We start from the raw sequence: 13,210 nt of genomic DNA on the forward strand, positions 1-13,210 counted from the left end.
AAGAGGGTGTAGATTGGGGGAATCTAAATTTTATCAAAATATATTGCATGAAATTCACAAAAACCAATTAAAATTTTGGTAAGTTTTCAATTGACAAATAATGTATATATTTATGAGGTACAATGTAATGTTTCCAAACAGGTATACATTGCAAAATGTTCAGACCTGGCTAATAAAAATATCCATCTGTAGACAGAGAGATTGATTTTGATTGACCTGCCCTCCCTCCTCAGGTGATAATATTCTCTTCAATTCCACTTCCTACTAAATGTGTCCTGTCTTGCTAAAAGCAATCCTGTACTCAGACTACTTTCTTACTGCCATTTACCCAGAGGGAGACACTAAAGGGCACTTTTACTCATGTTCTTGACTACCTTCCTAAGAATAACAAATACAACAGAAGGACTGGGAACTTTTAGAAAGAACCAGAACAACTGCAATATAACAGAGCAATTAAAAAACTTAAGAAACACAAAAAAATGAAATGGAATAATCCACATTCGAACTGCTGCCACTGTGAGAAATTTTCTCCTTTGCCTGTAAACATATTCATTAGGTATAAAAGAGCAATTAGAATTTTTTCACAATTACTAAGTTCTCTAGAGAAAAGCCAGTTTTCTGGCAGCCAATGATGTACTACTATAGGAATATGAATCACCTACAAGTGATATTATCCTTTTTCTTATAATAAAAATGATAGAAGTTTTAATGGAAATATTACAGAAATATTTTAGAACACAAAATAGCAAATTCACATCTCAGAAATAAGTGTCAATACCAGGGCTTAATTACCAGAAGCCTTCCCAGACTCTTACTTGGGAACGTAAACATACTATTTTAAGTTTTTTAAAAATGGGATCATATGGGGCCAGGTGTGGTGACACAGCACTCTGGAGGCAGACGCAGGCGGATCTCTGTGAGTTCAAGGCCAGCTGGGGCTACAGGGAGACCCTGTCTCAAAAAGATCAAGAAAAAAAAAAAAAAAAAAGGATTATACATTATACTAGTATGTCATGTGGTGATCTCCTTTTACAATAAATTATGGCCACTTTTTAACTAATAGTCATTTGAATGAGATATAAAATCTTTTTTAAAAAATATTCTATTATTTTCATTTCATATATATGAGTATATTGGCTGCATGTGAGTGCACCCATGTTGTGCAATGCTGTGGAGGTCAGAAGACGGCTTTGGATTCCCCTAGAACTGGAGTTAAGGACAGTTCATTGCTGCTATGTGGGTGCTGGGAATCGAACTCGGGTCCTCTGCAAGAGCAGTCAGTGCTCTGAACCACTGAGCCATCTCTCCAGCCCCACAAAATCTTCTTAAAAGTCAACCATACCTGGAATTTTTCCCCTTTATGCATCTGGGTTGATCTAAATTCAGGAGAATCTATAAAGGCACAGGGGTAAATGTTATGCAGAAAATGTCCTCGATAGGAGACCTTCATTCTGGTAACAGAAATCAAAATGTTAACAACTATGTAAATATGCAACATTTCACAAGTAACAAAATAGTCCCTATGTCACCGAGTATACTATGTATTTCATAGGAATATGATTTTGCTAAAGTTTTAAAGATTCCACAAAGAAGTAAAAGCACTTCCAGAGGCACAAATATTTATTTCAAAAAACATCAACAAACCTATCACCCAGGATTAATCCAGACATTTGACTTCTAATGGTTAACTCTATTATCCTCACTTTTATAGTTGGAGTGACTATGCAATTTGTACACTGGAGACTTCTGAGAGGAAAGGGATGCTATTAATAGCTGTACTTTAAGCTAGGCACAGCGACACATACCTGTAGTTCCAGCTACTCTGGAGGCTGAAGCCGCAGAAGTCAGCTGAGCCCAGCAGTTTGAGACCTCATCTTACCCACCAAACGGGCAAAGTAATAACGTACAGCCATGTAATGCACACTGCTTCTCCACTCAGAAAACCCACTGTCCCACAAATTATATTTTTTGATATTAAGAAAATCACCTCTGTAGCATGCATAAGCTTCTTGAATTTAAAACTTTTCCAGTTTTCACTCATGAAAACGGTTAAAACAGATTGACTATGGGAAATTTTCGTCTCAGTAAGATTCAGGGCACTAGATTCTAGCTAGCTTTTTAGGACGCTGCCTGAAAGCATCCCAAATTTCAGTTGTAAAATGACCTTTACTAACACACTGTGACTGCTTCCCACATTAGCTGGCAACATTTCTTACTATGTATTTCCTTCCTAGAGGCTATAGAATATTAAAGGCAATCAAGGAATTCCTATTTCCTTACCTGCCCTTTAGAAGAATACTCAGACGGTCATCAACAGAGGTTTTATCCTCTGTGGCATATGTCTGGCCCCTTTTCAAGGTCTGGATCATACAAAACTGCCCAGTTAACCTTCTGAACAAATCTGGAGGCACACGGAGTGGTTCAAACAATCGCCTGTAGATTCCACTGAGCTCCCTTTCAATCTTGACCTGAAAGACAGCAATTCCAAGGTCCTGTATTAAAGCAGTCCCCAAACTTTGGAGGTCTTAATATGGTTTCAAAAATAAACAAATCCATTGTTGTATTTAGGTCAATGGGGTCTTAGAGGGTAAGTAGTGATATCAATTTATATTTTATTTGCCAAAAAGGCACTTTAGCAGTTAAACTGAACTTGAAGTGCTGAGGGGAGATTGTTCACACTTCCTTCTACTGAACATGAAACAGTTGTGCAGTTTTGAATGTTGTCAAAATATGTGCCTTCCTGGCCTTAGCACCTTCTGTAAATAACACAGTACCTTTGTTTCACCAAAAGACACTACCTTAACTTTTAATTATTATAGGGAGAAAATAAGAATCACTGTGGAAACAAATGTACAAAACAATGTTGTATCTACATTAAGGATTTTATCTCCAGATAATTATTTACTACTCCAATATAGGAAAACCAGCACGCACAGCCGCAGTTGCTGCCTTACATTTATGCATTCTCAGGTAAAGTAAAAGTTCTGCTGTAGCACTTTCATCCTAAGCAAAAATGCACTCCACAGAATGGAGAGCCAGCTGATGAATACGGCTAGCTACTGGAGAAACAGAAAAGCCAAATGTCTTAATTGCCTCTTTTGTTAGAGCCTCCCAGGTCGTGCCCCATGTGTGGGTGCAGGAGTGTGTCTGGAAGCCACACTAATTGGGTACATGGAAAATTGTCCTGCACTGTGAATGAACTCTGTCCCAGAGAAAGGTCTGGCACGAACATAATGAGACCTGCAGCCCCTGACCACAAAAGCTGCTTCTACCAAATGTCAGCAGGCATGTCCCACTGTCCCACTGTGATGAATGAGTATTTGTTGTTGGTGGTGGCGCTCTAAAGTGACAGTCTGAGAAGAAACAGGAGCATAGATGCTAAATGCTCGATCCATCTAGTGTTTCAATCGCATCAATAACTTAGGAATTTTAAACTCTGGGTTTCCAGAAAGTTCTGATATTTAGGAACTGTGTTCCTTATTACTACAATGTTCTGCCTCCTCTACACCAAGGCTCTAGTGAGAAGCATTTAACATAATTTCTTTACAAACATGTCCCACTTCCAGCCCCACAGTAATGAGCACCTAGCATATATTCATGGTCTGCGCACACTCTGCATCTCAGCTCAACACCCAGTTTCTTCCTGAAGTCATCCAAATACTCTTTTGGAGGCATCTGTTTATCAAAACATTTTCTGAGCACCTTGTGTATGCCAATCATGGCCAACAGGCATGGGGGCTAAAACATTACAACAGAAACTGTGCTAGATTATATTATTGCTCCCAATTGTTTGCTGTCCCTCTACCTGCGAGGGAATTATGCACACCCTTACCCTACCCTACTCCCCACATTGGCAGGCTTGGCCATGTCACTGGCTCTGATTAATGAAGTACGAGCAGAAATGACTTTTGTTTCTTGTGAGCAGATGTTTTAGGAGACACTAGATGTTTCTCTTTGGACTTTGTTTCCTCTGCCATGAGAATGCACAGCCCAAAGTGAACCTAGTGCTTTAGCAGAGGCCCTTCAGGGTCTCTTATTCATCTTAATGAAGAAGATGACAGGAGGAGATCACAGCTCACACACAGCTGCCAGTCAACAGGTAAGGTGGGTGAGAAAAAAGCCCACCGCTGCTATGCATCACTGCGACTTTCAGACTGCTTATTAAATGGCCAACCTAGAAAACCTGACCAACAGAGTAAAGCAGCTCAGACTGAGTTGCTCTGCAGTGGTTATGGTGGAGTGGAATGCCCATAATGTAGACAATTTGTATCTCTCTGTGTGAATTGTCTTATTTTCTAATAGTTTTCTATGTTGAATATAGGATTAGGACAAGCATTGCATTGTCTTAGTTTACTGAATGTACTTAAGACAGTCAATAAAGAAGTACAGTATGGTTTCTTGGAGTCCAGCTGTAGTTGTTTTTGTTTTTTAGATAGGGTCTCATTTTTAGACCCAGGATGGCCTTGAACCCACCATGCAGATCAAGCTGGCTTCAAATTGTCAATCCACCTGTTTCAGCCTCTGAAATACTGGCATTACAAGCATACATCATCACCATGTTCAGTCTTTTTGGTTTTGGTAGTATTAGAAAACATAAGAGAAACCAGAGTTGAAAATGAAATGGCAAGTTCTGGTATTTTTGAGAATATCTACCAAAAGTGTTGATTTCTTTATAAGACTATTTTAGTCTCAGGAAAAAAAATACAGTCATTACACTAAGAAAACAGAATGAACTATATGCAAATCATTAGTATGATATGGAAGTTGCCTGTCAGTAACTGTATTACTAAGCAAAGCTATTCCCAAATAATTGAGTATCAGCAGACAAGGAAATAATCACATAATAAACCTAAGAAAGAAAATACTATTCGCGTTTTCCATCCTCTACTGATTCAAAGTTTTAAAAACTCATCTGTAAAACAGATTTCAAGTGTTTTTCCTTTCAGGCTTACATAAACAGAAAGTCCACTCTGCAGAAATATTATACTGAAAGGACTAACGAAGTAATATGTTCATTCTCGTCTGAACAAAGTACTTTAATAAAAAGTTCTATAATTAAAACCACCCTTACAAATAACTTAGTAATTACCGGTCTCTTCTTGTACAAAAGATATGAAAGATGCAAAATATTGATACCCAAGAACACAGAGTTCCAGATCACAATATCCAAGGCACATCGGTAGAGAGTGGCCCAGACAACATAAAGGGTACATCCTGTTGAATAACAAAATTAATGTTAGATATTTAGAACAGCTTCAGTAAGAAGCTAAATAAATTTAGCCCCTGTATATAATTCAGACATCTTTTAGAAATACTAAAGCTGAATAGCACATTAAATTTCAGTTTTAACTGAAAAAGAAAAGTCACAGGCCCAAATACAGGCTTTGCTGAAGAATATTTCTATAGAAAATATCTTTAACTTTTTATGTATATTAATTGAATTTTATGCATTTCCTACAGTAAGCATTAATCATATTTAGATTCCCACTTCATTCCCCATCTGCACCCCTGTAGCCAACCCACCAGATTAGAAAATATTTTTTTAATATTTTATTTATTAGTTTTATTTTATGTGTATGAGTGTATTGCCTGCATGCACGTGAGTGCACCCGTGTCGTGCAACACTGTGGAGGTCAGAAGAGGGCTTTCGGATTCCCCTGGAATTGGAGTTAAGGACGGTTCGTAGCTGCCATCTGCGTGCTGGGAATCAAATCTGGGTCCTCTGCAAGAGCAGTCAGTGCTCTTAACCACTGAGCCATCTGGGAAAAAGCCCCAAATATGAGCAGTTTCAGAAAACTAAAGTTGATATTTAATACCGGCTTAAGGTTTCCATACTGTTTCACTGGAGAGCAAATCTACTGTGTATACCAACTTCAAGTCTAATCTTATACTTACTGCAATGACTTTCCCACCTTGTTAAAATTCTTTGTAAGCATACTTCATAATGGCAATCAATTAAAACGTAATTTGTTCAATCATATACCTCCTGTAGGTGATATTTTGGAATTTGAGACAGGGACAGGGACACACACGCTGCTTAGTTGTCAGAGCTAGGATCTCATGTATTGGTCTACAGCCAAGAATGACCCTGAATTTCTGGTCCTCCTCCTCCTTTTCCTTCCTGAGTCTGGGATTGCAGACCAGCACTCTACCAACTGAGTTCCATGACCAGCCCTAGTTTTCATGTTTTATTTTTTAAAAGATTTAAAATCCATTTAAAAGATTTTTATTACTTATTTGGGGCTGGAGAGATGACTCAGTGGTTAAGTGCACCAGCTGTTCTTGCAGAGGACTTGGGTTTGATTCTCAGCACCCACATGGTGCCTAACAACTGTCTGTGACTCCAGTTCCAGGGGAATTCAACGCCTTCTTCTGACTCTACCAGCGCTGAACAACACAGATACACGTACACACACGTAGGCAACACATACATATAAAATAAAATTAATAAAAAAATAAAGGATAAAGATTTTTATTATTTATGTAGTTTGTGTGTCTGTGTGAATGTAGGCCACATGTGTCCAGGTGCCCAGAGAGGCCAGAAGATGGTGTTAGATCTCCTGACGCTCAAATTACAGTCTGTTGTGAGTTGCCTGATGTGGGTGCTGGTAACCAAACTTGGTCCTCTGGAAGAGAAGCAAGTGTTCTTAACTGCCGAGCCATCCCTCCAACACCCCAACCCCTGTTGTGTTTTTTTGATGAGTAGTCCAGGCTAGACTTGAATTCTAAATCTTTCTGCCTCAGCCTCCTAAATGCTGGAATTACAGGCATGCACTACCATACCTACTTGGGGGCATGATGTTTGATAAGTAGCAAAAGCAACCTTATAGATAAAAGCAAATCTGTATTTGTGCTTGTTTACTTAGGCTGGATTACCTGAAAGGGAATCAAGGAAATGAACTTCACAGTGTCAGATAATATTGAGGTATTTTCCAAAAGGTTTGTATAAGTTATAAACCTACTTGAGAATACCAGTATCAAGTTATCAATATTATAAAATTTGAAAACTCTTAATTTGATAAATTAAGAATATTTTATTATATAAAATAATATTAAAAATTTTTATTTTCTTGATTTACTGATGAGCTCAAATATTTTTATTTTCCTTTGGTGTTTTGAGACAGGGTCTTATGTAGTCCAGGTTGACCTTGAACTCTTAATGCAGTTGAGGGTGAGTGAGTCTGTACTCCTGGTCCTCTTGCTACTGCCTCCTGAGTGTGGGATTATATATGTGCTCTACCACACCCGGTTTATGACGTGCTTAGGGATGGCACTCAGGGCTTCACGTGTGCTAGGTAAGCACCCTTCCAAATGAGCAGCATCCACAGCCCAACTCCAACATTTTACCAAAAGTTTTTACTGACCTGAATTTTCCCTTGGTGATTATCCATTCATCAACCAGCATCTTCCTGTATTTTTCTTATCAATTATCTTGCCCTATGTAAAATATATTAATCTTCTAATTTTATGGTAGGCAGGTGAATGTATATATTTAATTTAAAATAAAATGATCACCACGATACAAATCTATCAATGCAATGTGCACAAAAGCTAGCTTTCCACATTTGCAATGTTAGACTTCATCAGAATGACTGGAGAGGGTCTGAATAAACTAATCACTTTGCTTGCCTGGGTCTGTTTCTTCATTTATAGAAGAAAGTACTGGGCTAAACAAGCTCTGATCCATTTTACCTCCAAAACTCTTAAAATTAATAACTGGGTTTGAGTTTATCCCTGCAACGTCCTGCTCTGCAATCCCAACCTCTTTAAAGGTCACATAGCCACAGGCATCCCACAAGCTGACTCCTCATACCCTTTCAGTCTCTTTCTGTACTATCTGTATCCGTAGGAACAAAAAGCCTAAACCTTCCTTTGCCCTAGTATGATAAAGTTTCCTCTCTTCTGTGCCCTTCACCAGGGTACCACATGCTCAAACTCAGAGAAAGCCTGGTCAATTTCCAAAAGCCAGCTGAACTATCATATCTACAGTATGACCTTGCTTCACCTTCCTACAGAGCCTACCACCTCTGCTGGCCCTGAGCACTGGGTATAAGCCTGCAGTGCAGACTGGATACACTGTGACTGTCCATCTGTTTTTACAAAGATGGAAACTGCCTTCCTCGGTCTTTGCCTGACATATTATAGGTGTCAAAAATGCAACTAAATAGATAATCTGGGATGAAATCACCTAAAGAATTCTTTCAATAATCATTGGCTAAAATAGTTGACTCCATTGTTTCAATATTTTGATGTGAATAAATTTAACATGCTTAATCAAACTTAATAGGGCCAAAAATACTCATATATTACATACATGTTATATAAATCTTCAACTTGAATTATTGTATATTGAAAATTGATCTCGTTCCCGATAGTGCTTCACTGGCCACTGTAAGTGTGTTTTCAAATAATAATGGTTTAGACTGTAGTGTTTACTATGTTCCAGACACTGTTCTAATACACGTTCACCTAATTCTCTCAATGCCTCTAGAAGGTAGCTTTATTTTTATTCTTCTTTGACACAAAAGGAAACTGAAGTGGTAGAAAAGTTAAATCACTTGTCCAAGTTACATAGCAAGAAACTGGATTCTCAAGTCCACACACTCATACATGAATAGATTTTCTGATATATAAAAACTTGAACAGTACACGAAAGCATATACAGTTTATCCAAATTGGGACGTGAGGGCCTGTGTTCTAAGCTAGCTGACAGATTGCTGACTGGATAGCAAAGACTCATTTCTTGGTATACTATAAACCTGACAAGGAATACTATGAATCTCCCAATACAAAGTACAGTTATAGAAGTTATGCAAGACGCTGGATAGATGGCTCAGCAGTTAAGAGTACTGACTGCTCTTGCAGAGGACCTGGGTTTGATTCCCAGCATCCACATGGTGACTAACAACCATCTGTAACTCCAGTTCCAGGGAACCTGATGCCCTCTTCTAATCGCTATGGGTACTGAATGACACAGGTGCACTTACACATACAGGCAATACACTCATACACTAAAAATAATAAATAAAATATTTTTAAAAAGAAGCTATGCAAAACTTCAGGTGTCTTACCTATAGATAACATCCCTCTAAGGAGTATCATATGGAGGTGAAGAGTGGTTGGAATCACCAAACCAATTGCAAAACAAATATTTGCTACATGAAAAACCAGATGATGTATTTCTCTCCAGTTTTCACAAGTGGGTTCATTGGAAGGCACAGGTGTAATGCTTTCTAACTCAGATGTAAAACCTATTGCAGCTGATTCTGCCAATTGGCTGGACTCTGTATAATTCATGTTGAAAATTCCTGTAAAAACAAATATACAAAAGGATGATCATAACATGACAACTGTACTTATCACTCCTATGACTGGCAGCATGGCAAATTACTTTATGAAACAAACGTTGGTAAAAAGACTTCTTCAGTGCTTATGAATTAGATAGGTTCAAAGTCCAGCTCTGTCACACACTAAATATATCCTTTTCTTTATCTGTCAGGTCTTGATAATAATCCCCTATTTGCACTATGATGAAATAAAGTATATAAAATATTCCACAGAGTGTGCAACTATTCCCAGATAAGCACACACATATGCTTATATATGAATATATAGATTCCTGACGTAAGTGGGAATTAAGCAAGTCTAAGAGACAAATACTGAGACTGACAGATCACAGCAATTACAACTGTTTAGTATAATCTCCCAACTATTCACACTGGTGTGACTGAATCCAAGCACAGGAAAAAGAACTGTGAAAAACTGATCCTCTGAATACTATAAAAATAAACACCCTCATATTTACTATTTAAAGGCTAAAAATATTTTAGAAGGCTCTAAACCATCCAATCACTGCACTACACATACCACAATGATATGTGCACATTATACACTAACAACACACATCACTAACAAATACATATTATATTAAAAATAACAGTTGCTTTGCACTCATTATGTATGTCTGAATCATTTGTCACAGGAGAGTACGTGCTGATGAGTTTTGCTTTTTTCGGTTTTTTGGTTTTGGGGGGGGGTTTGAGCAAGGGAAGGAAAAGCTGAACGTGATTCACTGCTGACCACAAGTTTCTTTCAGATTACTGCTCACTGGTCTGTGGGCACACAATATAAAGAATGATCTGACGTGATTGTGCTGTATTTATGTTTATTCACTCGTCTTTGATTAAAGGAAAACCAAAATAATAATAATAATAATAATAATAATAATAATAATAAGTTTGAGCAAGGGAAGGAAAAGCTGAACGTGATTCACTGCTGACCACAAGTTTCTTTCAGATTACTGCTCACTGGTCTGTGGGCACACAATATAAAGAATGATCTGACGTGATTGTGCTGTATTTATGTTTATTCACTCGTCTTTGATTAAAGGAAAACCAAAATAATAATAATAATAATAATAATAATAATAATAATAACAATATTTAAGCAGGCCGGGTGTGGTGGCGCACACCTTTAATCCCAGCACTTGGGAGGCAGAGGCAGGCAGATCTTAGTGAGTTCGAGGCCAGCCTGGTCAACATAGCGAGTTCCAGGACAGCTGGGGCTACAGGGAAACCCTGTCTCAAAAAAGACAAAAAAACAAATAAAAATAACATTTAAAGTTCCTTTTGTCTTATTCTCCAAGTTAAGTATTTTCATTCTCAAATAATTCTAGTTGGTACCATCTTACAAATTAAAAAGTATTAAGTGTACAATTTATATGTAGGAAGGAAGGACGTTAGACAGATATATGTGAATGGACTTCGTATATCTTAAGGTGGCAATTATAAATTTATAAATATGAATGAGTGAACCAAATATTTCTTTTTCTTTTAGTCTTTTCTTATTTATTTATTATTCGTGTTTGTGTTGCTGGGCATCAAGCATAAGGCTTTAAGCATACTAAGGAAGAACTACCACCTAGCTACACACCCACTCAAAAGACTTCTTTATATAATTCTGAAATAGCTCACAAATAGGAACAGCTGACATAAATATTTTCTGCAAAAAGAAAAATGAGAATTCAACTACTTCCCAAAAGTCTTTAAAATATTTTAATTATTTTTATTTTATGTGTATGAGTGTATCGCTTTCATGTATGTTAAGTGCACCTGTGTGTGAAATGCTGTTGAGGTCAGAAAAGGCTGTCGGATCTCCTGGAACTGGAGTTACAGACAGCTGTTAGCTGCCACGTGGGTGCTGGAAACTGAACCCAGGTCCTCTGCAAGAGCAGCCAGTGCTCTTGGTCACTGAGCTATCACTCCAGCCCCCAAATCCTTAACTGATAAAAATACAGTCCTGTCAAGACGTATAATACTTTAATAGCTATATTTACAGTGTTTGCTTTTGAGCTTCAACTCAGAATTCACCTCCCAATGTCTACAAGTCAGAATGGCATTAAATGTCCTCTATGACGCATAAGCAAATTAACATGTAAGTCAGTAACAACCAGCACTGCAAACACACTTTTGGATGAGCTTGTACTCCCACTGTCCTAATTTGTTCCAACTATCCAATGTCCTCAGGAAGCAGGGATGATGTGCATTCAATCTTCATACTTCAAGGCCTAGCCTTTAGAGATCTGCCACTGAGGAATGGCCAGATGGGCTGGCACAGAAACAACATTTTTTAAAATTTCACTTTTTAGTCATAAAGACTTTCCTGAGGTTGAGTCAGCTTCTATACCACAAGCCACCAGGGAGCTATGCCTTGGAAAGTTGCTTCCCTCCTCAATTTGTTTTGCCCTTGGACTAGCGGCAGCTGAACTACATGGTCTTGAAAACTCATTCAAGTGTTAATGCTCTAACAGATTCGTGTAATAAATTGACACTCCTCATAGCACTTGATCATATTATACCTGTACTGCCTACTAATCCACAGTAGTTCATTCTCAGGTTTTGGAAAGTTCTAAAAATGGCATTAAAAGCATCCATTTCAGCTCACAGAAAATGGATGGAAAAACTACAATTCACTGCCTCAAGAACCAGAAAATATTGATAAGTATAAAATATTTATTTGTGTGTGGGAACGTTGAAGTCAGAGGACAACATGCCAGAAAATCTGTCCTTCCACCATGTGGGTACTACGGATGCAGCTGGAATCATCAGGCTTGTGGGCAAGTAAGTACCTTTACCTGTTGAGACGTCACACCAGTCTTAATAGCCATTTTCATTTAAAGGACCACGTTTTGATGCATTACATCTTATTAAAGGTGTACAAATTTCATACTGCTACATAGATACACTAATATTTAAAATGTCTATTTTCAAGTGTTTCTCACCTGCCATAAAAAAATCAGTTAAATGATTTTTTTTTTTTTTAATATTTAGTCATTAGTCAAACAGGCTTGGGCTTACTTTGATTATTACTTAACTGAATTTAGGTAGCTTACACTGAACTGCCATTATACAGAGAATGAATGGTGGATTCTAGTGAGGTTAGATTGGTGGGTGAACGGGTAAACTTTCAGATTAATTGACTAAATCAAAGAAAGTTATCTTTCTCTCATTAGAGCCTCGAAGTCTAGTTCCTTCAATTACTTATAGTAAAATCGTGCCTATCTATTGGTTTTCAAGTAGGTGTTTGCAAGTCTAAATAGCCAACAGTAAACTTTGACCAGATTACAGAAGTGAACATAAACACCAACGAGTAAAAGCCGTGTTGGCAGACTCGAGTCCTTCTGTTACTTTAATTGAATCTTTGCGCATTTTCGTGGCAAACGGCGTTGCGTTGCTAAGGATCTTTTCGCACTTACGGCAGTTTCTGGGATTTGTCTGGCCACAGCCCGTCTCCCAGAGGCCGAGGAAGGAGGGCGCGGAGTGGACGGGCGATTCTCGGCCGCACCCGCCCGGGACCCGCTCACCTGGCTCTTTAAACGGGGCCGACGTCTACTCTCTCCTCCCGGACCGAGGGCTCGGCGGCGGCCGGCGCGGAGCGGGACCGGAGGTCTGCAAGGACGCGGCGCGGGCGCTCCGGACTAGTGTCTCCGGCGGCCACAACTTTCCCTCCCGCGCAGCCCGCGTCCGACTCCTCACCCGGTGTCCCCGCGCGGGCCCGGCTTAAGTTTGGGCGGCGGCCCGACGGGCCCGCGGCAGGTCCCCGGCGGCGCGGTGCGGACCGGCTCCCGGCTGCAGCCACTTTGACTAAAATAGGCATCGCGGCCGGCCGGGGCGCAGCGCGCACGCGCAGCCCGAGGACGCCCCCGCGGGTG

The 13,210-nt window shown here is 39.1% G+C and overlaps 1 protein-coding gene across 1 annotated transcript in view; it reads right to left on the bottom strand.

Moving 5' to 3' along the window:
- Bves (blood vessel epicardial substance) overlaps positions 1-13,141 on the bottom strand; it is a 45,622-nt gene extending 32,481 nt beyond the window's left edge. Inside the window, exons 1-5 of the mRNA XM_008850294.3 lie at positions 12,863-13,141; positions 9,072-9,308; positions 5,090-5,214; positions 2,281-2,468; positions 1,343-1,451 (exon numbers count right to left, since the gene is read on the bottom strand). Coding sequence (XP_008848516.1) covers positions 1,343-1,451; positions 2,281-2,468; positions 5,090-5,214; positions 9,072-9,297 — 648 coding nt within the window. The 5' untranslated portion in view covers positions 9,298-9,308; positions 12,863-13,141. The remainder of the gene's footprint in view (positions 1-1,342; positions 1,452-2,280; positions 2,469-5,089; positions 5,215-9,071; positions 9,309-12,862) is intronic.
- Positions 13,142-13,210: the final 69 nt, after the last annotated feature.

The sequence above is a fragment of the Nannospalax galili genome, unplaced genomic scaffold (assembly GCF_000622305.1).
Source record: "Nannospalax galili isolate Female #2095 unplaced genomic scaffold, S.galili_v1.0 scaffold324, whole genome shotgun sequence".
Taxonomy (NCBI): domain Eukaryota; kingdom Metazoa; phylum Chordata; class Mammalia; order Rodentia; family Spalacidae; genus Nannospalax; species Nannospalax galili.